The sequence below is a fragment of the Camelus dromedarius genome, chromosome 5 (assembly GCF_036321535.1).
Source record: "Camelus dromedarius isolate mCamDro1 chromosome 5, mCamDro1.pat, whole genome shotgun sequence".
NCBI lineage: Eukaryota > Metazoa > Chordata > Mammalia > Artiodactyla > Camelidae > Camelus > Camelus dromedarius.
The window spans coordinates 70629766-70654322 of NC_087440.1; the positions used below are offsets into that span (position 1 = coordinate 70629766).

General features: G+C 37.8%; 1 protein-coding gene across 12 annotated transcripts in view; it reads left to right on the forward strand.

Moving 5' to 3' along the window:
* Positions 1-24557, forward strand: part of TTLL5 (tubulin tyrosine ligase like 5) — a 254949-nt gene that overhangs the window by 84970 nt on the left and 145422 nt on the right. For 4 of the 12 annotated variants that reach the window (XM_064486123.1, XM_064486125.1, XM_031454086.2 and 1 more), the window contains 9 exons: positions 488-526; positions 7024-7181; positions 8112-8418; positions 12518-12638; positions 15263-15409; positions 16522-16625; positions 19198-19325; positions 21792-21875; positions 22440-22838. In XM_064486123.1, coding sequence (XP_064342193.1) covers positions 488-526; positions 7024-7181; positions 8112-8418; positions 12518-12638; positions 15263-15409; positions 16522-16625; positions 19198-19325; positions 21792-21875; positions 22440-22838 — 1487 coding nt within the window. The remainder of the gene's footprint in view (positions 1-487; positions 527-7023; positions 7182-8111; positions 8419-12517; positions 12639-15262; positions 15410-16521; positions 16626-19197; positions 19326-21791; positions 21876-22439; positions 22839-24557) is intronic. The other 8 variants (XM_064486126.1, XM_031454085.2, XM_031454089.2 and 5 more) reach the window with 4 other exon arrangements.

Sequence of the window (24557 nt, forward strand, 5' to 3'; positions counted from 1 at the left end):
AACTCCACGAGAATTGAGATCAGCTTCTTTTCCTAACACAGTTCAGTGCAAGTGGAAAGAGCACTGGAGTCTGTGACCAAAATCTCGGGTTCAAATTTAAACCCTTTAAAGCTCTGACATTGGGCATATCACATAATGGTCTTATCCTGCTCCTTTTTATAATAACCTTCCTCACATTGTTATTGTGAAGAATAAGTGAGACTAGATTTGTGACTAGACACACAGATGCAATATAATTTTTCTCTAAAATTCATTTGTCCTGTTCCTTTTGTTTTTTATTGATGCTCCCTAAGATTATGGTACCCTGTTCTTTTCTGAGCATGTTCTCAATTCATCTCTCTGCTTTTCCCCCAAGATGCCTTCCAGGGCATATTCGATGTTGAATCTCTGCAATACAAATCTCAGGAAAGAGTATGTGTATGTGTGTACACTCAAGAGGGAATATCTACATAATACTCTAACCCGCTTGTTCTTTCTGCTTCTGTAGGGGAAACCCAAGAAGAAGCTTATTGACAGGAAGAACACGGTAACTGATTTTTAAAAGTTGAGAAATTCTTTCCATGTGCATAATACGTGACCATGCACAGACTAAGCATGATGCTTTATAGAACCATTTTCAGTTTGACTCAGCTTGAATAGTAACATAAAGATGTTTCCTATTGAAACACTATTCTGTGGCAACTTTTTACAAACTCAGTTTGGGATTTACATTTTTATAACTATAGACATGTCATTTCAACTGATAATAATAGTATTCAAATAGTCGAAATTTGACTGTGTGAGAGAGACCAAAGTACTTATGAGATTTCAAGATTACTCTCACGTTAAATTCAAATGAAAGATTATGTTTTGGCCTTGACATACCTGGGGCAAACAGCTCTGCGCTTTGTGGGACTAAGAAGAACTCCTTTCAGTTTGCCACGGAACTAAAAATGCGCAAATACCTCTTAATTTTGGCAGAGCAGAGAAAGGTCTTAGAAGAAGGGCTGGGATGGCCTGCCCAACTGAAGACTGCAATCACAGCAAAAACTCTTAACTCTGAACACATACCATCTGGTCTGAGACATTACCTACATCCCCTTTGTGCTGTATCTCTGTGAAAAGCAAAATGGCAGTAAGAAATAAACCCCCTAGATCTAGCTTTTTATTTTACAGTTAAGAATTAAGATAAACTTGGTTTTCTCATCCAAATCTTTTGAAGTGTAAATCTGAGTTTTCTTTAAAGGAAAACATGATTGCCATTTAACTAAGAAAAAACAGAGAAATCAAGTTTGTAGCTTGTTTCCAAATGAAAGTCATGCTTAGTTTATAAGTTTTCTCCAGGTTTTAATCAAGGAATATATTTCCTAGAGTATACTGCTATCAGTGTGCAAATTAGAAAAAAAAATCTTAAACAACAAGAATATTTAAAGTTCAGTGGGTTCTGTCCATTTTTTGGCACTCATTTTTTATTGCCATTGGTAGGGGTTTTTTGGTGGTATAGAGGTGTAAGCAGATGAAAGGTGGCACATGATAGACCATGTGCTGGAGCATGAAACAATTCTTTGTACATCTAAAAGGATTAAAATCATAGAGTATGTTCTTTGACCATAATGAAATTAGAAATCAACAGTGATAGAAAATCTCCAAATATTTAGGAATTAAGCAACACATTTCTAAATAATCGATGGATCAAGGAAGAAATCATGAGAGAAATTCGGAATATTTTGAACTGAATGATAATAAAAATGTAACATTAAAATGTGTGGGATGCAGCTAGAGTATAGTATTTGGAGGGAATTTATAGCTTTAAGTGCTTATATTAGAAAACAGAGGAATTAATGACTAATCTAATATTCCATTTTATGAAACTAGAAAAATAAGAGTAACCCAAAGTACATAGAAGAAAGGAAGTAGTAAAGAGCAGAAATCAATTAAATAAAAGACAGACAACAAAGAAAATTAATAAAGTACAAAATTGTTCATTGATACAATAGCAGAATTGATAAAATCTTAGGTAAGCTGATACAGAAAAGAGAGGGAACACTGATTATCAATATCAGATGGGAAAGAGGGGATATCACTATAGATCCTTCAGACATAAAAAAGATATAAAGGGAATATTATTAACAACCTATTCCACTACTTTGACAACCTAAATGAAATATCTGAATTCCTTGTGGGGAGGGAACTCTTAGCAAAACTAACACAAGCTGAAATAGAAATTTTTGAATAGTCCCATACCCAATCAGAATATTGAATTCATAATCAAAACTTTCCTCCAAAAAATACTCAGGCCCAGTAGTTTCACTGGTGAATCATATCAACATTTGAGGAAGAATATAAAGAAATCTTACACAAACTGTTTCAAACATAGAGGCAAGGACACTTCCCCGCTCATTTTATGATACCAGAAAACTATGACATGAAAACCTGACAAAGACATTAAAAAAAAATTATTTGCTAGTAAGTGTCTTCATGAACATAGACACAAAATTTCTTGAAAGAATATTAGCAAATAGAATCCACCAGTATATAAAAAAGATAATACAGATGACTAAAGTGAGATTTTCCCTAGTAATGCACGGTTGATTTAACATTTGAAAATCAGTCAGTATCATTCACCATAATAAATAAGGGAAAAAACCCAGATGATTATTTTATTAGATACAAAAAAAAAAAAATCTGATGATATTCAGCACATGTTTATGAGAAAAACTCTTATCAGGTCCAGCGTAGAATGGAACTTCTTCAATCTGATAAAGGCCTTCTATAAAAAATCTGTTTCTTACATCATACTGAATGGTGAAATATGAAGGCTTTCCCCCTGCAATTAGTAATCAGGCAAAGTGTCCAATATCACCATTTGTATTCCCTTTTTACTAGAGGTCTTAAGCAGTACAATAAAGCAAAGACGGGGTGGGGGGATAAAAGCTATACAAATTAGAAAGGAAGAAGTTAAATGTCTTTATTCTTAGATGGCATAATCAGGTTAGTAGAAAATCCTAAGGCATATATAGAATAGCTACAAGAACATACAAGTAGAGGGGAGGGTATAGCTCAAGTGGTAGAGCACATGCTTAGCATGCACGAGGTCCTGGGTTCAATCCCCAGTACTTCCTCCAAATATAAGTAAATAAATAAACCTAATTACCACTCCCCATAAAACAAACCAAACAAACAAACAAAAAAGAACATATAAATGTACTTATCAAGGTCTTAGGATCAATATACTAAAATCTATTTTTTTAATATACTAACAGTAAATAATTGCAAAATGGAATTTAAAATTCCATTTACAGTAGCTTTTGAAAATATGAAATTCTTAGGGATAAATTTAACAAAATATTCTTAATACTTACAAATATTTTGTATAATTAATACTTACATATTAAAAGCTGCTAATTATTACTTAAAGAGATTAAAGAAGATCTAAATAAGTCCGGAGGTATGTCATGCTCATGGATTAGAAAACAGATTGTAAGTATCCGTTCTCCCCAAATTGATCTAAAGATCCAGTACAATTTCAATCACTAGTCTAGTAGATTTTTTGTAGGAATTGACTGTTTTATTAAAATTTATATGGAAATATAAAGGATATAGAATACCCAAAGTAATTTTAAAAAGAATTAGAGGACCTGCCTTAAAGAAATATGATAATGCTATCATAATCAAAGCTGCAGCAAATTGATCAATGGAACAGAATAAAAAGCCCAGAAATAGGCTTATATTTATATATGGTCATTTGACTTTAAACAAAAAACTTAAAGTAATCCTATGGGGAAAGGTAACTTTTTTTAACAAATGGTGCTGGAACTGGATATTGTATTTTTAAATGAACCTCGGCCCCAACATTAGGTGATTCATAGACAGATACATAAAAACTATTACTATAAAACTTCTTGAGGAAAATATCTTTGTGACTTTGGGCTTGGCAAAAGGTTTTAAACATGACACAGAAAGCAATAAGCAAAAAGGAAAAAGTGATAAGCTAGGCTTCCTCAAAATTGAAAAGTTTTATTTATAATAAGATTCTGTTAAAAAAAAATGAGTGGGCAAGCCATAATAAGTGAAGATATGCATCAGATATATATGTCATAGGACTGGTATTTAGGAAATATAACAAACTCCTCCAGCTAAATAATTATAAGACAGTCAACCCAGTTACAAATGGGTAAAATATTTGGACACTTCAAAAGGAAGATACGTGAATAGCCAATATAATTGAGAAAATATGCTTAACAACGGTAGTTATCAGAGAACTGCGAATTAAAATCATGAGATACCACTAAACATTCAGCAGAATGACTATATCAAATCATTACATTGTACACTAAATATCTTACAGTTTTATTTGTCAGTTACATCTCAGTAAAGCGGGGGGAAAAATGACTGACTGATAGCATTAGATGATAAGAATGTTGAACTAATGGAACTCTGATGAATTGTCATTGGCATCAGAATCTTTAGAAAGAATCTGGCAGTTTGTTAGAAAGCCTAGAAAATCCTACTCTCAGATCTTAGAAGAAATGAAAGACATAAGCACAAAATGACTTGTACAAAAATGTTCATAGCAGCTTTATTCATAATATTCTGAAACTGGAAGCAACCTAGGTGTCCAGCAAGAGGGGAATCAGTGAATTGTGGATTATTCATACAATGAACTAATCCTCAGCAATAAAAAGGGCTACATGCTGATACACATAACATGGATGAATCTCAAAAATATGCTGAATGAAAGGAGACTTAACACAAAAGAATTCATACTGTATGATTTCATTTTTATGAAGTTCAGGCAAACTTAACATGTGATGAAAAAATTCAGACCAGTGGTTTCCTTTGGGAGTGTGTGAGAAAGGAATTTACTGGGAAGGGGTGTGAGAACTTTGTGAGGGGATAGTAATGTTAGAGTTTGGATTACATAGGTCTAGGCATTTGTCAAAACTCCTCAAATAGACATTTAATATTTGGGTATTTCACTGTGTGTAATTTTTAGCTCATTTAAAAAAAAAAAAAAAGAAGGAAAGAAAGAAAAGAAAAGAAAAAGAAAAGGAGAAAACTGCCAAAGCCCTATAAAGCAAATGTTGAACTCTAGATCCTAATGGTTTCTGTGTTGAAGTGTTTAGGAGTGAATTGCATTGATGTCTGTGTGCAACTTTGAAATGCTTTAAAAATTAGGTGGGTTGCTGGTTGAATAGAAGAAGGGAAGATTGAATATGTATGTAATGAAACAAATGTAGTAAAATGGTCAGTGTAGAAACTGGGCGATAGGTGTACATCTGTTCACTGTACAATTCTTTGAACTTTTCTGTTTAAATATTTCATAATAATGTGTTGAAAAAATAAAATGAAAGAGAAAGATATAGCCAAAAGGTATCACACCTTATTTGTAGGGAATTCGATTATTTGTTAGGTCAAAAATATTTATGGTGTGTCAGGTGTCTGCTGGGCAGTCTCAAAGCATCACTGATCCAGTGAGAAACAACACAAGCACGGGCCTTGCCTTCATAGAACTAGAATTCTGTTTATCAGTTGTACATTTTCCTCAGCATTCCCTACCTCCATCCCTTGTAATAGTTGTGATTTATATTTCTGTTCAGGGTTTCTTAGAAGCTCATAGTTGTTATTTAAAAATATCAGATTTGTTATATTTTCTTTATTATTTAATTGCCTAAAAATCTGTTTTCACAACTGTGTGTGTGGCAGGGGGTAGTGTTCGGTTGTTGGAACTATGGTCAGTTGGATTTGGAGTATTTTTAAAGTTCATTAATTTGCTTCCTGTTTCTTCCCTCTGTGTCAGGACCTTCCCTGTTCTTGGCTCAATTTCCTGCCCTAGAGAGACGGCCTCCAAAATATTTACTATCCAGTCCATCCAACCAGAAATCCCTAAAAGTCCTAAATAGACCAAAAGACACAGCCTTACCACCATACTCAGGGACTGAAAACTACCAGAGGAATGAGGATGAATTTTGACCTTAAAGGGAGTACACTTTGAGTTTTAGAGAGTTCAAGAGAGAGAGAGTTCAGAGCCAACCAGTTAGATCTTGAGTTCTGAGTATACAGAGTTGGCTACCTGCTTTCAAACATTAACATGGATATGTCCTTTCTGACTGGGTGACCAAGAACTCTGTCTCTCTTTGGTGACCTAGTTATCTCTTCATGCCTGGTTCTTTGCCTGGTCCTTGTCTGGACTGGGCCTGATTCCTGTCACTTCCCCAATTTGTTCTTTATCTTATTTTAACTAATGCCTAATGTGGCTGTGGCCATCCACATACCCCATCCCACTTCCCATTCATGATCTGACTGAATTTGGCATTGCCCTGTATCTTCTGCCTTCCCTGTCTGTGCCTCTGATCCTAACTACTGACTTGTCCTCAACACCTGGAGAGTCCCTGCCACCTCTGCCCACCTCCTCCTATAACTAAGTAGGCTCTAAAGGAGAAATTTCTCATATTCGAATGCTTGAGACTTAGTACATCCCAAGGTCTTAATGGCTTTTCATGAAGACACTCTCCTGTGAGTTTCACTTAGCTCTGTGCTACCATATTCACAGATTATCAGCCAATGTCTCCTTCTCTTAACCTCTGCTAAATCTGTATTTATTAAATACTATATGCTTTAAAAGAATATTTATGTAATTTTGAGTAGGTTATAATGAATAAATAAAGCAATAAATATATCTCTAGCGATCACCGAGTTTAAGAATTAAAGTGCTCCCAGTCTCTCCAATCATTCTTAAGGCATAGATGTTGGGTAGTACTTACGATCTCTGCCATGAATAGTCAGCCAGTATTGCCAAGTACTTAAAAATATTTGAACGTTGTCTTCAGATATATTTTTGTTCAGAACATTTAACAAATTCAGATAGGCCATTAGTGAAGTTTTAATGTAGATTCCAATATTCCCATTTATCTGTCAAACTTTTTAGAATTCTCTAGAGTTACCATGCCCGCTCTGTCATCATTACAGAATTCTGTCAGACTTAGCCTTGGAATAAAGAAGAGAGCTTTCTGAAGGCTCTAGCTACCATGTTTTTTCCCATAGAATGATCGTTGATGGAGCACCGGAATTGAAAGTAGAGAGTATGAATTCGAAGGCCAAGCTGCATGCTGCTCTTTATGAGAGGCAGCTCCTGTCTCTGGAGGTGCGAAAGCGTCGACGGCGGAGCAGCAGGTTGAGGGCCATGAGGCCAAAGTACCCAGGTATCTGCTGGTGAGCTTTCACCAAACTCTGTTATCCGTTTCCTGTCCAACTGATTCAGCTTCTTAGTTAATAGTTAATGATTCAGAACCTTCCTGATCACATATACTTACTTTTTTGGCTATAGTCTTTTTCCTCTGAAACTTATTTCAAAAGGATTATAAGTTTTTAAACCTTCAATTCTATAATGTTTCTATTGAAGATTATCTGAAGCACACACATTTTGGCTTTTGCTCTAATTCCAGCATCTCTTAACTACCTGATACTTAGCTTAAGTTTAATGGAACCCTGAGCGTTATTGTTGGGTTTTTCATGGTTAAGTATCAAGTCCAGTTTGTCCTTTGATATTGCTGAGTGGTGGAAGTATTTTAAACATGAACAGAAAAAAAGGGCATTTCTTTCTCTCCCAGAATCTTCCATGTTATAGATCTATTTGTCACTGACTAACTGACTCCCTTTTCCCCCTCCTTGTCTTGTTTGTTGAGTTGCTGTATCAGCACATCACTCACTGGGGTTTCATTGGCAAATAAAAAAGATATGGTGGTTGTCCTCACAGACCTTCCAGGGCAGTGAAGGAGAAGGATAATGACTAAACATAGGATAGAAAGATACTCCCCTGCTCTTTGCACCTCCATGAAAGGTGCCCTTCTAAAAACTTCTAACACACTGTAGAGATTGCTCTCCTAAAATGTTTTTTGCCTTATGTTGGGGGAGAGCCATTGGTATTATGATGAGAAACATCAACTCTAATGAAGATCATTAATAGGTTTTTAGAATGTATGAGATTGGAGACACATGCGTGCTGTTAATTTTGTGCATTATTTGTGGTCTGATTTAGAAATGGGTTTTTACTAAAAAGTTAAAAGGAAGGTATTGGGAGAGAGGAAAATTTAATCCTTTTTTCAGCAACATTAGTGATTCTTCGCATTTAGTGATTACCCAACCAGCTGAAATGAATGTTAAAACTGAGACAGAGAGCGAAGAGGAGGAGGAAGTTGCATTAGACAATGAAGATGAAGAGCAGGAAGCTTCCCAGGAGGAGTCTGCAGGGTCTCTTGGAGAAAATCAAGCCAAATACACACCCTCACTGACCGTTATGGTTGAAAATTCACCCAAAGAAAATGCTGTGAAAGTTTCTGAATGGAACAATAAAGGTGAACAATGCTGCAAAATTGAGACTCAGGAGCCAGAGCCTAAATTTAACCTGATGCAGATTCTGCAAGATAATGGCAATCTTAGGTATGTACCTTTTGTAATTATAATGATAAAACTGATAACAGCTAATCTGTACTGTGTACCAGGTCCTGTGCTGGTGGCCTTATAGCCATTTTACATTTCTTATGCACAACAATCCTGTGAATTAATGACTGTGATTTGATATTATTATTATCAAGGAAACTGAGCCTTAGAGAAGTTACTTGTCTGAGGTATAGAACTATGATGCAAATGCAGATCTCATTGGCTCAACAAACATTTGTTGGATTTTAGCGTCAGTCACTTAAGAGCACAAGGTGACTGAGACAAGGAGCTCAAGCAGCTCATGGCTTGGTGTGGGGACACTTAAAGTGTGGGGACTGTGACCCCAGTATGCTCAAAGGACTCTTAGGACACAGAAAAAGGAGTGATTGGTCCTCTTTGAGAGGGCCAGAGAGACATAGGGAGGAGGAAGTATGTGAACCAGGCCTTTACTGGTGAGTAGAATTTCAGGAGGTTTGGGAGGTGACAGCTAAGTGTGGGAGTGCTAGTAGAGGAAATAAAGGCACAGAGGGTGATGGTGCAGGCATTCATTCAGTCTCTTGACAAATATTTATTGAGCGCCTGCTTTGTACCAGGAATTGTGCTGGGCGGTATAGTGTTACAGTGGAGACCAAGACAGGCTCGTGGAACTCACAGTCTAGTGGGGAAGACTGAGAGTAAACAAAAAAATGAGGTAATTTCAGGCAGTGAGAAGTGCTATGAAGACAGTAAAATAGGATGTAGTATTAGAATGTAATTGGGCAGAAAGTTTCTTTGGATTGTGGTGTTCGGGTTTGGAAAGGTAACCTTTAAAGTAAGTCCTGAATGATGAGAAGGAGTAAATGATGTGAATATCAGAGGACAGAATATTCCAAGAAGAACTGCAAGTATAAGACCTTGAAATTGGAATGAGCTTGGTGAGTCTGAGAAATACAGGTTAGTGATGTGGAGTTACCTGGGGAGAAGGGTGCGGTAAGAAATGAGAGTACAAAATTGGATGTCATTTAATCATAAAGGGCTGTACAGGAGCCTGGACTTTATTTTCTGAATGGATAGTTTTTAAGCAGATGAATGATAATGTTAGATCTTGATTTAGAAAGTGAATTCTGGCTGCATTGTGGAATAGTGATTGATAAGAGGGGAACTAAAGGTAGGGAGCTGAGTTAGGGGCTGTAAAAGTTAGTCCAGAGCCAGGAAGATGAAGGCCCTGACAAGAGCAGTGGCTATGGGATGGACTTAATGAAATTTGCAAGTTAAAATTGAAAGGGCTCGGTCCCTGTAGATGTTAGAACTCCAAAGAGACTGAATTTTCCAAATTTGGTAACTTGGTGATGCCATCAGTCTATATCAGGAACACAGGAGCTGGTTTCATAATAGAAATAATGTGTTTTGTTTGGGATGCAGTGAGGTGGAAGTGCCCTGGGATGAAGGTGTCCAGTAGACAGGGGCAAGTTCAGCTTTCAGAGTCAGAGTTGAACAGTTGATAGGTAAAGACTCCAGAGTGGATGAGCTTGTCCAATTCAGTTTCATTCAGCAAGCATGGATAGGGTGAAATTGAAGGAAAGGGAAAACCAATGTCTAATGGTAAAGAGACCAAGAAATAGCAGTCAGAGAGGTAGCCATAGAACTGGGAGGAGGTGTTATGGTTAAAGCCATGAGATGAGAATTTCAAGCTATATAGTGCCTCAGGCAAACCAAGTTAGGATGAGATGTGAAAAGAGACTCCTGCATTTATGACCTTATAAAGTGGACTTAGTGGTAGAAGAGAAATGTGAGTTGGGGAAATAAGAAAGCAAGTATGAACTAATTTTCAGAGGATTTGGCAAGGAAAGGAAGGTAAGAACTCAGAGAGAGAGCACGCCAAGAGATAAAAGATTTTTTAAGATAGAAATTCTGGAGCTTACTTATAGACTAGGGAAGGATTTGATGGCAAGAGAATTAGAGGTACAGCATTGCATTTATTGACAGAGATGGGTCCTAACGGAAGATGGAAGGAGGCCTTGAGGGGTATCGCTTCCTGTTAAGTCGAAAAGAAAGCACTGTGTGTTGAATGCAGTAGTTAGAAGTTAAAGAGGCAGGAAGTGTAGGTATTTAAGCATGATGACTTTTATTTTCTAAGCTAGAGATCAGTTCTTATTCCTCAAGGGTGGACGGTGATATTGGAGTTCAGGGGATTGGAGGGGCAGAGTTTAAGGCTTAGAACAGTGCATGGAGAATGAGAATAGCTCCATTAGTGGAGAGCACACGGAGCTCTGTCAGGGGACCTGGCTTTGGCTTCTTGGTGCTGACCAAGTGCCTGTGTGATCACAGGCAAGTCAGAGAGCTTCTCTAGTTCTCAGTTTCCTTTTCTATCATGGGGTTAGACGAGTGGTTTTCAAACTGTGCTCTCTGGAGGGGAATGAAGATTCCACTGAATTGAAGTAGAACATTAGAAAACTATTGGACCATATTCTAAGGTCTTTCCCAGCAATGACATTCTACTTAGATGATGTAGAAATAAATTAGTTATTCATAAATCTTCTAGATCTCACTTTCAGTGAGTAAAGTGTAGTAATTGCAGGGTCTGTTAATGTAAATCAGTAGTTTTCAGACTGTGTTCCAAGTAGTAATTCCCTTATCCAAAAGCCCTTCATATTTTAATATTAGAGGAATAATTAATAAAATTGGGTATTCTGCTACATTTGGAGGTATCTGAAACATGCCCTTTCTAGCTCATTATATTGAAAGTGAATTTTTTGACCAAAATAGGGACTCTTTTCATTGATTTTGACTTGGAAATAACTTCTTGTGGAGGTAAAGCTTATGGGAATGGTTGAGGGGAAGTGGTATATGGTCTCCAGACCAAGAATATTAAGTGTTGTCCTGTTGAGAAACATTTGAAAATATAAATTTCAAAATCATATTGTGCTCCCATAAACTATCCCCATTTAGTAACAAAGATGTAGCCTTACTTATATTTGACACTCTGAAGAGCTTGTGTATTAAACTCTCAAAAGCAAATCTACTCCCCAGCCCGACTCCCCTCCTCTCTAGTCCCTCCATCACACACATAGAAGCTAGATTCCAGACCCTCTTAGGATTTCTAGTTTACTCTGGACAGTCCTTCATCGTAACCTTTGGGAAACAGTGAGTAGAAAGCATTCAGTGATTGCATGTGTGAGGATTGTAAACAAAGTTTGTGTTGGGCCCTAACCTTTGCTGATGTAATTTTGGCTAGCGTGTCAAAAGGCTGATCAGCTGAAGTAACCAAAATCTCTCCTGAAAGAAAGCAGATCGGCTACAATTAGGAGCTGAAGTGAGAATCATCAGTGTTTCTCTGGGACTTCTGTCTTCCAGACTAAAGCTTGATCGGATTTCCTTGTTTCCAGCCTGGACCACCAAGCAGAAATCAGCTGGGTTCTTTAGTCATGTCGCTGTGGTGCTTTTTACCATATGTAAGGATTTCTTTTTCCCGCTGAACATCAGGGCTTGTCCTAGCCCACTGGTGCATCTGTGCCAGACTCTGTTGGACCTCACTCATTTGTTCTGGGCTCCAGCCACTCCTGTCTTGTAGTTGAGAAAAGCCTGACCTTAAAATTTGGTCTCAAAAGTTCCTCTGTAGGATTTATCTATTTCCTGCTTTGGAGGCTTTTGCACACTAGAAATATTAGTTACCATAGCAAAAGCCATACTTTTGCACTAATATCTGATAAGTATGTTTTTAAGGGCCTCCAAGGCTGAAAAACTAGTCTATATCAATATAAAAGTTCTTGTGAAGATTCAGTAATTTTCCGGTCCCTTTCCCCAAGAAAGTTATTAAAAAGTTCAAAGAGATAAAGTATGAGTAGGAAATGTGATTTTCTATTCTTCTTTGATTTCTTTTTCCCCCATGGTAATAATAAGAAAATAAATAGGATTCTCCATCTCTGATTCTCTAAACAGAAAAAAGAAATCTCATGTGCTGGGTAGAAGGAATCTTTATTCAGTGACTGTATGATGGGCCTTGTTTTTCTTAGCCATTCTAATAGAAGGACCCTCAAAGGCCACTTTGAGAGAGGCAAGCACACCTTTGGTAGGTGTACCATTCTGTCTCATAACAGTGTGTTGTTTTGGATTTCTATAGCAAAGTACAGGCCCGAATAGCATTCTCTGCCTATCTCCAGCATGTTCAAGTTCGCCTGATGAAAGACAGTGGAGGTCAAACGTTCAGTGCCAGTTGGGCTGCCAAAGAGGATGAACAGATGGTGAGGCTCCGCTTGCTGGAACCTTTTTACCTTCCGTTTTCCTTTTATCTTTTTTTTCTTCCGTTCTTTCTTCCTTTCTTCTTTTCTTCCTTTCTTTCTTTTTCCTTCTAGGGTAAAGAGCAGTGTACTTCTGGTGAAAGATTATTCCACAGTATAGTTTACTTCCCTGTAATGTGAAGTAAATCTTGCATCTGGAGCCACGTTCATCACAGTGTGTGTTAAGGGCATCAGTTTATTTCGTTCTGAACATGGAAACTGATTGCTTATTACATGTCAGGCCCTGTGCAAAAGCCCTCGAAAAGAATATCAATTTGCAGAGTCCTTTCTCAAGCAACTAAACATTTTATTAGCTCTATGAAGTAGGCACTATCATCCCCATTCTGCAGGTGAGGAAACAAAGACCTAGAGGAAGTGGGTAACTTGCCTGTCGTCCCACAGCATGTGTGTGGTGAAACTGGAACTTAAACTCAGATGTTATAACTCTACATTATTTACTCTTCCATTATTTCCATGTGTCATAAGGCATTTGTTTTCTGTCCTGAGGGGTCAAGTTAGCTTTTTGAAAATCAACACTTTATCATAGGCTCCATTTTAACATTTTTTTCTGTACTAGTTGTAACTTTAAAGAATTCTTAGATTACTGGAGACAAACTTGTGTAATAATTTTTACTGTATATCAGTCATTTGAACATGCCTAAAATGTGGTATACCAGCAAGGTTTTTCTTTTTGGATCAGAATGGCAGGGACCTGCAAGCTTTGGTAAGGTCACCACTCATAGAAGAAGACACAGCCCTTCCCATAGTCTTTTTAACCACAGAGATCTGTCACTGAAAAGAGAGAGACCTTAAGTCTGAGAAAGCTGCATACTTTGTCCATCTCAGTGGTGATCCTGCTATAATTTTCGATTCTCCACATATAAGAGGCATACAATATGCCAGGCTTATTATAAAAACATGATGGCTATTCCAGAAAACAACTTGTGAATTTGAAGTAGTCAGTGCAACCCAGAGATAAAACCTTGTGTGTTGTGAAGAATTCGTCAACCATCAGTGGAAAATGTTAGCTCTGCTCTTTCCAAGTGGAAAATTGAAACTGCCTTCTTGAGAGTCCGTTTGTCTGCTCCACTGTGAAAAAATAATGTTTTAATATAACAGTCTGAACCACCCTATAGTAAAGACAGCAGAGTAGAACTATGAAATCCAGCCCTCCAGTTATGAGATTGTTTCTTTATGCTGGAGTAAATTGGCACCAAAGGACAATGAACCAAAATCAAATTTAAGAAGAAGAAAATAGCTCAGGAGAGAATAACCATTACAACTGCTGGCTTGGAATTCACACAGGATTTCTCTGGGGCTTTTTATAAGAATATTTAGGAACATCCCTATAGAATTTAGGGCCAGTTCCATGCATTCCTATTTGAAAATGTATCTAGATAGGAGACCCTACCCCATTACCTGAGGATGGTGGCAGTGGTCTTGCTTATGAGGAAGGTAGGTGTAGAATTGCCTTCTCTGGTCCTAGTTTGGGTTAGAGATTCTTTGTTACATAACCCATAGAAGGCACATCTATAGAAGTTCCCCAAATCTATCATCTTAAGGCAATTTTATTGCATTTGGGTGGTGGGTGGGGAGAACCACAATCCTTAAGGCCCTTAGTCTTGCAGAATCTTTGTTTGAAACATTTGTGATGTTATGAATGGATATCTGTTCGGATTTCAGAGTCCTTTGCATCATCTCAAGGGAGATGTACTCCTTCTTCCCCTTAGAGACCTCCCGCTGTGCCCTCCTTGCCAACCCCCAAACCTAAAAGCACCCTGTTCTTGGGGAAGGGATTAAAAAAGCTATTATATTTCAAGCATAGTAACAGTTCTTTCTTTCCCTTCATCACTAAACTTCTTAAATTTCTTCACCTGTATTCTTCGTTACCCATTCATTTCTTAACCTCTTCCTTCTGTTCCCTTTACTCTGCTGAAAGTGGCCGCGGTCCTTTCCAGCTCCAGCCTCGTGGAAACTTTTGACATGGGAACCTTTCCTCCCTTGGCTTCCATGACACTAGTTTCTCCTGGGTTTCTTTCTACATTTCTGATGTTTCTACCATAGTTTTTGTTGTTTGTTTGTTTGTTTGTTTCTGATTCTTCCTCCTCTTTCCTATCTCTTAAGTATCAATATTTATGTATTCTTTCTCTTACCTTCTCCCCTTTGATGACTTCACCTGCTCCCGTGGTTTTATCTTCTGCTACCTATTCTTGAATGCTCCTTTCCCTAGACAGTTTACTCTGATCACCCTATTAGAAGTGGTAGCTGTGCTTTGAATTATTATAGTACTATTTATATATGAATTATGGTATTCTTACAGCCACTACTTTATTACATAGCTATTTGCTTACACATTTGATTTTGATTTTCTGATCGCCAGCTTACTACAGGAAGAGAATACATTTGTTTTGTTTTGTTCTTGTTTTACTGTATCCTTGTTATACCTAATCTGTTTGCCCCGAGTCTTGTTTGTTGAAGTGTGTAGTATATGTCTTCTTACATCTCTGTTGTGTAACCCCGTCATAGCTTGTCTTGGTGGCTTAGCATAATCCCTGCTTTTTTTTTCCCCCAATGACTCTAATTTATAGGAGCTAGTGGTTCGTTTCCTCAAACGAGCATCAAGTAACCTCCAGCACTCATTGAGAATGGTATTACCCAGTCGCAGATTGGCACTTCTGGAACGCAGGAGGATCCTGGCCCATCAACTGGGCGACTTCATCATTGTGTACAACAAGGTAGGTTGGTCCTGTGTTAGTCCTGTGCTTTGGAGTGTCACACCCTGTCAGAAACAGGCTGAATGCCTCTGTCCAGCTGGGCGCAGAGGTCCTTTTTCTGTTTTCTAGCACCATCATTCACTGTGTGTGACTATTACGGGGAGCAGAACCTCACTCCTTCTTCCAGCTAGTGAAATGCTACTATTACTTGTGAAGGCCCAGTGACTGTAGTTCACTCTCATCTAAAGGCGTGTATTCCTTCTGAGTGCTACTGCACCTGGGATGAATCTTGGGCTTTGTGAATTTGCATTGTCATTATTGTGCCTAGAGGCAGTGGTGAGTTGGCTGTTTGAGAGCAAATTTGAACTGTGGATTTCATATAATGACAGTCTTCTTTCCTGAGAGAGTTATACTTTGTTCTCTAGAATATTTTTGATAGTGACTTCATTTTACAACCAAGCCCTGAAAATACACTATTTAGTTAGGATAGTTTGCAAAGCACCTTTATCCAAAGTTTTCAGAATGCTTTAGAAACATCACTTTGAGGAGAGGGGAGATTATGGCCATTTTTTTGGAAGGAAACGCTGAGGCCTGGAAGTTTAAATGGCTTTTGTGAAATGTATGGAGTGGTCAGTACAATATCAACACACCAAAACCATAGCTACAGTTTACTCTAGGTTTGTTGGGAATTTTGGTACGTCTTATGTAAGTGAAGAATTTACTCAATTTGGTTGCTGCTATAGGAGAATCTTCCAAGACCTAACTTTCCTCTCCCTACTTGTAACAAAATACAGTGTCTCTGTTGTCATACTGTTAAAGCTGCAAGTGTGACCACAGACATTACTAAGCTCTTTTTTCACTGGGCTACCTGAGTAGAAAATAAAAACATTATAAAAATTTATATTTATTCTGCAACTCTTACTTGGAAATTCTAAAATGTTTCATGAAATAATGGCAGAAAGTAATGTATCAAATTTATAGAAGGCAAAAGTACATGGGAGAATCACATGTCTTTACTATAAAGTAAAGACAAATTAATAACCCAAAGGTAGTGAAACCAGATGATGAAGTGTACGTTTATCAGGAGTCGGTTTTATCTTGTTGTTTTTCTGTGGGGGTTGGGGCCTGGATAGGAAACAGAACAAATGGCTGAAAAGAAATCAAAGAAGAAACTTGAGGAAGAAGAGGAAGATGGGGTGAATACGGAAGACTTTCAGGAGTTCATCAGACAAGCAAGGTAGAAGGCTTTCTTGGTTAATAAAAACTATCTTATTCCATCTTCCACACCCCCCATTGAATTCCCAGTATTCCCTTGTTTCTAACATATGGATGTGAGTAAAATCACTCTTAGAAGGAGAAAAAGGGTTTCATGGACTTGGCCTCTCCATTATCTCAGCCAATTATTGGCTGTTGTCATGGCTTCAGTTATCAAAACACTGCTGCTGGGTATCTGGGCTGTATTTCTAGACAGCCTTCAAAGTACACAACACTTGAAGTGCTGAGGGAGCACTTTGGAAAGTTGAAGTTAGAGGATTCTAGTGTTTACTGGCTCTGAATTTATCCCTGACCTACTGATGCATTGGAGATGACCACATTTTGCCTACGTTGAGTGGGTTGAGGAATTGGCAGTTTCTCAGCACTGTGAGGGTTACGCCTAATTTATATAAAATAAAACAAGTTCTTCATGCTTAAGGTTGGCCTTCAGGGGTTGAAAAATCTCAGCATTCAACTTTCTATCTTGATACAAATCAGCCAGGCCATTTTGTCCATTTATGTGTTATTTCCAAAGGAAGAGGTAATAAAGACATTTAATTTTTAATTTTGTGACTTGCCCTGGAAAGCCTTTTTCTAAATCAGAGAGTTGTACAAAACCACTGAAATAAAGGATAGAACATTTGTAAAACCCTCTTAGTCTTCAACCATCAGAGTCAAAGTGGGGAGAAAAGCAGTAGAAAATCAACTCTTACAACTCTTGGTTTGTAAGTCAAGTCAGATGGTGGTTTATTAACCACCAACAAAGTGTGATCTGTGTGTAATAACCTTGTATGCATCTAACGATAGCCTCGGGATCATGTGCTTAAACACACAACAAACAAATAGATCATTTTATAGGAGTTCGTAATTGTGTAATGTTATTTTGTTGACATTCTTGGGTCTTGAGGAATATGACTGATAAAGCAGGTATAGAAACAGAGCAAGAAGCAGTTTCTCACATCAACATTATAAAAATAGAAAAAAAACTGGATTATGTTCAGAAAATGGCTTTACTTTTAAAGTTAAAAAATTAATTTCTTGTTCCTCCTAGGAATCTTCAAACTCCCTAAATTATAAAAAAAGAAAAAATAACAACCTTTTAAAAAGTGATGGGTGTTCCCCTACTGGACCTAGCTGGATACTAAAAATTAATTCTAAATTAATATTAACCAATGATATAGACTTGGAGATAAAATATTTTAGAACATATTTACTTCTGATTGTGGATTAAGTGTTGATTGTTGGAAATATGTGACAGCATCAGTTCTTTTATTACGTTTGAGGTGGTACATGGATACCTTTGTCAGGATTGATAACTTCAAATACCTGCAGGAGTGAGGCAGGAAAACATACATTATGAAGCAGGCAGAGGATAAAACAGAAAATATAAAGCAGTTTATATTTTGACCAACCTTAACCTTTCCCCCTCAGTATTCTGTGAAGGGCCGAATAAAACACACTGACAGGCAGAGGCATTGTCCACTTGCAGCCTCAGCTTTAGATCTGTGTAAGTTACTTGAGGTACTTACCTAGTGGCACTTTGCTACTTTGGAGAACTTAGGGTTTACTCTGAGATTCATAGGAGCCATTTCTGAGATGGTCATTGCAGTGTATTCTGAAGATGGCAGATAGGTTCTTTGTAATAATGCAGGTATATTTTGCTCATTTGAAGGCCACTTCTCTGGAACATAGCCAGGCTCCAGGAAACAAATGCAAAAGGCCACTGAGAAGCTGCTATAGATGTTACCAAATCCATGCATAACATGTTAACTGGAAGAATCCTATGGGCCTTCATCTGTTTCCTTATACTTCCCATTTTGTGGATGTCCATAAAGTGCATATAATTTCAATATTTGAAGTGACCTAGAGACCATCTAGTTCAGTATCCTTCACGGTATAGATGGTTAGGGAACTCTTCCCTAGTTATACTGGTGAGTGTCCTTATATGTGACATCGTGACTCTTTTGGTGAATATATTTCAATTATCTCAGAGTGGGGTGGGCAGTCTATAAAGGGCCAGGCCATAAATATTTCAGACTTTGTAAGCTGCACATCGTCTTTCTAGCATATGCTTTATAAAAACCAAAATATAAAAACTATTTTTAACTGGGAGCTATATTTCATGCTGGTCAGGTTTGGCCCACAGTCTGCAGTTCATTGACTCCTGGTCTAGAACATAGCTGTCCAATAGGACTTCCTGTGTTGTAGCTACTGAGTACTTGAAATGTGGCTAGTGTAACCGAGGAAAGGAATCTTTAAGTGTATTTAATTTTAATTGATTTAAATTTAAATAGTCACATATGACTAGTGGCTACCATATTGGACAGTGTGGATCTAGAAAATTCACTATGGAGCGAATAAAGCCGTGTCATGCTTTAAAGTTTTCAGACTGCCTCATTTATATTCCTTTTAAACCATCTATTAATAGGGAGTTTTGCAGCTTGTGCTTTTCATTTTCCCCTTCTACAGTTTACTCCATTTCCATAATAAAATCTGGTGGAAAGATTTTCCAGAACAGCTTCCTATTCTGACCATACTTTCTCTCCCCATTTCAGTGAGGCTGAACTGGAGGAGGTGTTGACTTTTTATACCCAAAAAAACAAGTCTGCAAGTGTCTTCCTGGGGACTCACTCAAAAAGTTCTAAAAACAGCAACAGTTTTTCTGATAGCGGGGCAAAGGGTGGTAAGTATGTTGGTTAATTAATGAAAAATTAAAAGAACAAGTGAAAAATGAGATGTGCAAAGGAGAGCCAAGAGTAATATGCTGCCTAAACACAAATGGACTCCGAGGTGGTGAAATTTCGCAGTGCCGGGGTCGGGGATGCAGAGCCATTACATTTTTGTCCTAAAAGTGGAAGAGGGACATGGTCTGATTTTTTTCTATGATGATTAACAGCAGAGAGCTTTTCAAGACAAGCTAATAATAGCTAACATTTACTGAGCACTCATATTCCTATTTACTGGACATGATCTTATTTTTTTTCTTCTAAAAAATATGGAGTAGGTGCTATTATAAAACTTTTTTATAGATGAGGAAGCAGAAGCTGGAAGAGATGGAGTAACTTGCTCCAGGGTGCCCTTCACCGTACAGTGGAACAGGAATTTGAACCATAGTCTGCCTGACTCAAAGCTTGTGCTCTTTTAATCTCTGCTCTTCTGCCTCTCCAAGTGATTATTTCTCACTCTGTGAAAATTTTTGTTTCCTCCAGCTCATCACAGTTTGCACTGGGGCAGGAGAATTCTTTGCTGGCTGGGGCTGTTCCATACCTGGTGGGATGTCTAACAACCTTAGTCCCAAGCCCTGTATGCTGCTGGCTTCCTTCAGTCATGTGCTAGCCCAGAATGTTCCCATGCCTTTCTAAATTTCTTACTGCTGGGGAACTCCATGATTGGGGATTTTGGAATTGATGTGGACCAAACTATTTAGATCCTGTCATATAAACAAAAATAGCAACAATACTCAGTTATAAACAAAACTCCGTGCTTCAGGGGTAAGAGTCATTTAAAATCTAGATGAAACATAAGACATAGATAACCAATATGCTAGTTTTGTAGTGTGTTAACCACTGGATTTAAAGATGTAGACTTCTTCCCTCCTCTTCAGGCTATGATAGTCCAATGTGGAAACCGCCAGGAAAATTGGTCATTTAAAATGTAGAGCGAGTTTTCCCAAGGAAACAATGTTAATGTTTTAAAAACTGATTAGCTGCAGAGGCTAGTCTACAAAAGCCTATTTATCTCACTTTCTAATCAAAGTATTGTAATAGTAGAAATCCTTCTGAGTTCAGCCCTGTTCTTTGAGCTCTCCTAACTTACCTGGGTTCTAAAGCTAGTTTATTCATCTGTTCGTTCATTCCTTCTACGTATTTCTTTTTTATGAACACGTGTTATGTGTCAGACATTGCGATAGTTGCTAGAGATACAGGCACCAGGACTGTCATAATCCTTGACTTTATAATATGTATTGTCTGGTGGATAAGGGTGGGTGAGTAAATACAGAAAGAAGTTTGGTGGAAACTCTGGAAAGCTCCTGGAACAGTGTTAGGGAAGGGAGGTTGAGAAAAGTATGCTAACTGAGGGAGGTGAGGTTCTGGCTTGGCGTTCACATAGCAGCTCCCCCCCTGGCAGCAATGGTGAAGCCTAACAGCGTGGACTAGCAGCCCCTGTTTGTCCTGATGGGTCCTTGGAAGTTCTGGAGTTCATGTGTTAAGGACTACCTGTGCCTAAGAAGGTCTCTACCTGTTGATAGCAATCAAGAATGACTAGAGGGTCTATAAAGAAGACCTCAATCAAGGAAACAACATTATGACATTTGATAGTATCTGGACTCATTTCAAACATGAGCACACAAATGTGTGACAGTATTACCACTGCTGGTGGTGATGGGAGAAGAGAATTCAAATGTCCTTATTCTTTCATTCTGAAAGGTATTCTGTAAAATGGCCTTTCTTAAGTTTTTGTGTGAACCTCACCCTTGAGGAAGATTTTGGAATATTTCTCTAAGTATATGATTAGCTCTGGCTGTTCTGTTTCAAAATTTTGTAGTTGTAAAAAATCCCTCATTTATTACAGTGGGAATTTATTAGACTGATTTTGTTATTGAATATACTGATGAGCCTATTTCCAGTAAACTCTCTCAACTTATTCAAATGAAACCGAGGAGATTACTTGAAGATACAGAGCCGTTGTCGCATCCAGGTATCATGCCAACAAATACTGGGGCTGTTCTTTCCACCTCTTGGCAGTTTCCTGCTCCATACATATTATGGCTCCTTTGCTACAGTGGGTACCACCAACCAGTTTGGTCTCTTAGTTGCCCAAGTCTGAATTCTTGGCAGAGGTGTCTGACTGCTCTCACTTATTTTCTTTTCCAGGCATGTCCTCACTTGTTGGCAGTCCATGGATGGCTGCCCTGGGTTTATGTATCTTTCCCTGGTTTAGTCCTCTGGAGCTGGGGTTGGGGCTAGTTGGGAATCATTTGGTTGGTGTCCCACTCAACAGGGCTGTGGGTGTGGCCATCCTTGGAAAAGTATGCAGTGGTTCCTAACATTGATTGCTAATTGTGTTATATTTTGGAAACAAAATTATATGTAGAGCAGTTCTCTAGCATTTGATTAGTAGCAGAGCCTAAGCTCAATATTTATTTCAGATCACCCTGAAACGATGGAAGAAGTGAAAATAAAGCAGCCCAAACAGCAACAAGCAACAGAAATTCACTCTGATAAATTATCTCGTGAGTGACTTCAAACCTACATAGATTTGCTGCTCTCTGATAAATTTCTAAATGAAAAAAAAGTCATCAGATATTAAATGATTCTAGAGCATGTGACATTACTCCAAAGCTGCTCCTTTTCTTTGCTTTTCCTTTTCCCTTAAATTTTCCTCTTATCCACTAATAACCTACTTTCCTTCCAAGGAAGTTTTCACTTTCTTAATGTTTAGAAACTTTTTTTTTTCCTAGAAGGGTGAAAAGCAGGAGAGGAGTTCACCGTCATTACCAGAAACTTTGTCCTAATGTCCTAATGTTTGAAAAATACCCGCTCTGGTTGATGGAGGTAGTCCCAACTCCAGCTTTTACAAAGGACTGAAAATAAAGTATTTCTGTTGCCAGGTCATTTCAGTAGGCAAAATTCATTAAGTTCATGATGAATACTCATTAAAGTCTGTATTTTTCATTATGTCTGTTTCATGCCAAGATTATTTTGATGTTTTAAAATGGTTACCTCATGCTCTATAGAGATTATATGTTAGTTTTCCCTAAAATGATCTGTTTGTTTATTTGTTTTTGTTTTAATAGGATTTACCACTTCAGCGGAAAAAGAGGCTAAATTAACCTGTACCAATTCTTCCTCTACTTCTTTCTCTGGTCCCCCTGCTACTCTTCTGCAGAAAATTCCCAACACCCATTTGTCATCTATTATTACAACCTCTGACCTCTCACTAGGACCAGGCCACCATTCTTTATCTCAGATTTCTCCAGCCATCCCCAGCATGCCTCACCAGCCAGCAATTTTACTGAGCACGGTCCCTGACAGTGCCTCTCCCTCCGTACAACCTGGGACACAGAACATACCAAGCCCTGCTGGCCTGCCACGCTGTCGATCAGGCAGTTACACCATTGGTCCCTTTTCCTCTTTCCAAAGTGCTGCACACATCTATAGTCAGAAACTGTCTCGTCCCTCCTCAGCAAAGGCAGGTAGGTGAGAAAATGAAAGGCAATCTGCAATGTCAGCTCCTTCCCAGCCCCAATTAAAGAGAATGTCATCTCTTCCCTTTGCGTTTTCTTTTGGAAGGTAAAGGGACACATGCTTCAGAGTTCTGATGTGACGAAGGAAGAGTCTGGCATTTGGTCCAGTGGCATCCATTCATAGATAGAAAATGAGACAGGAGTTTTTAGGTGCTGGGAATAAAGAGACGAGTAAGACAGGACTTCTGTTTACTAGGAAATTACAGTCTAGTCAGGAGATTTCGCATCGCAGATAACTGTAGATCTCTGAGTGTGCTATATGCATTCTTTCTGATTCAAGTAGTTTATTCCCAACATCAGACATACTAGTATTTTTCATTTTTCAGTGCATTTAACGTCAAGTATGACCTGAATAAATAACCAAAGAATTCTTAAAACAGGGTATTTAATTTTAAATGAAGTAGATCCGTATTATTGGTCAATTTTTTTCCCCATATTTTGATAATAGTTTTATTGATATATAGTTTACATACCATAAAATTCACCCCTTCAAAGTATTCAATTTGGTGGTTTTTAGTATATTCACGAAGTTGTGCATCCAACACCACCGTCTTATTTTAGAATATTTTCATTATCCTAAAAGAAACCTCATACCTGTTAGCCGTCACTGTCCATTTCCTCCTCCCACTGCCCCTGGCAACTGCTAAACTGCTTTCTGTATCCATAGGTTTGTTTATTTTGGACATCTCATATAAGTGGAATCATGTAATTGGTGGTCTTTTGTGAATGACTTCTTTCACTTACAGTATTTTCAAGGCTCATCCATGTTGTAGCATGTATCAGTACTTATCCCTTTTATGGCTGAATAATATTCCATTGATTAGCTGTACACTTTTTGTTTATCCATGTATCAGTCGATAGACACTTTGGTTGTTTTTACTTTTTGGCTATTATGAATAATGCTGCTATGAGCATTCATGTACAAGTTTTTGTGTGGCCTTATGTTTTCATTTCTCTTGGGTGTGTACCTAGTAGTGGAATTGCTAGGTCATATGGTAACTTTGTGGTTCCTCTCTTTGAGGAACTTCCAAACTGTTTTCCAAAGTGTGTGAAGGTTCCAATTTCCCCACATGCTTGTCAACACTTATTATTGTCTCTTTTTTTGATTTTCCCTGTACTGGTGGGTTTGAAGTAGTGTCTCATTTTTGTGGTTATTATTTGCATTTCCCTAATGACTAATGGTGTTGAAATCTTTTCATGTGCTTATTGGCCATCTGTATACATTCTTTAGGTAAATGTCTATTCAAATCCTTTGTCCATTTGTGAATTGTAATTTTAGTCTTTTTATTGTTGAGCTGTAAGTGTTCTTTATATGTTCTGGGTACAAGTCCCTTGCCTACATGATTTAGAAATATTTTCTCTCATTCTGTTGATTGACATTTCTTTTTCTTGAAGCACAAAAGTTTTTAATTTTGATGAAGTCTAATTTATTTTTTCTTTTGTTGCTTGTGCTTTTGATACCATATTTGAAAAACCAAGGTCACAAAGATTTATATGTATGTTTTTTTCTAAGAATTTTATAGTTTAGATTCTTATATTCAGATCTTTTATCCATTTTGATTTAATTTTTGTATGGTGTGGCATAAAGGTCTAACATCATTCTTTTGCATGTGGATACTCAGTTGTCCCAGCACCATTTGTCAAAAAAGTATTATTTCCCTGTTTAAT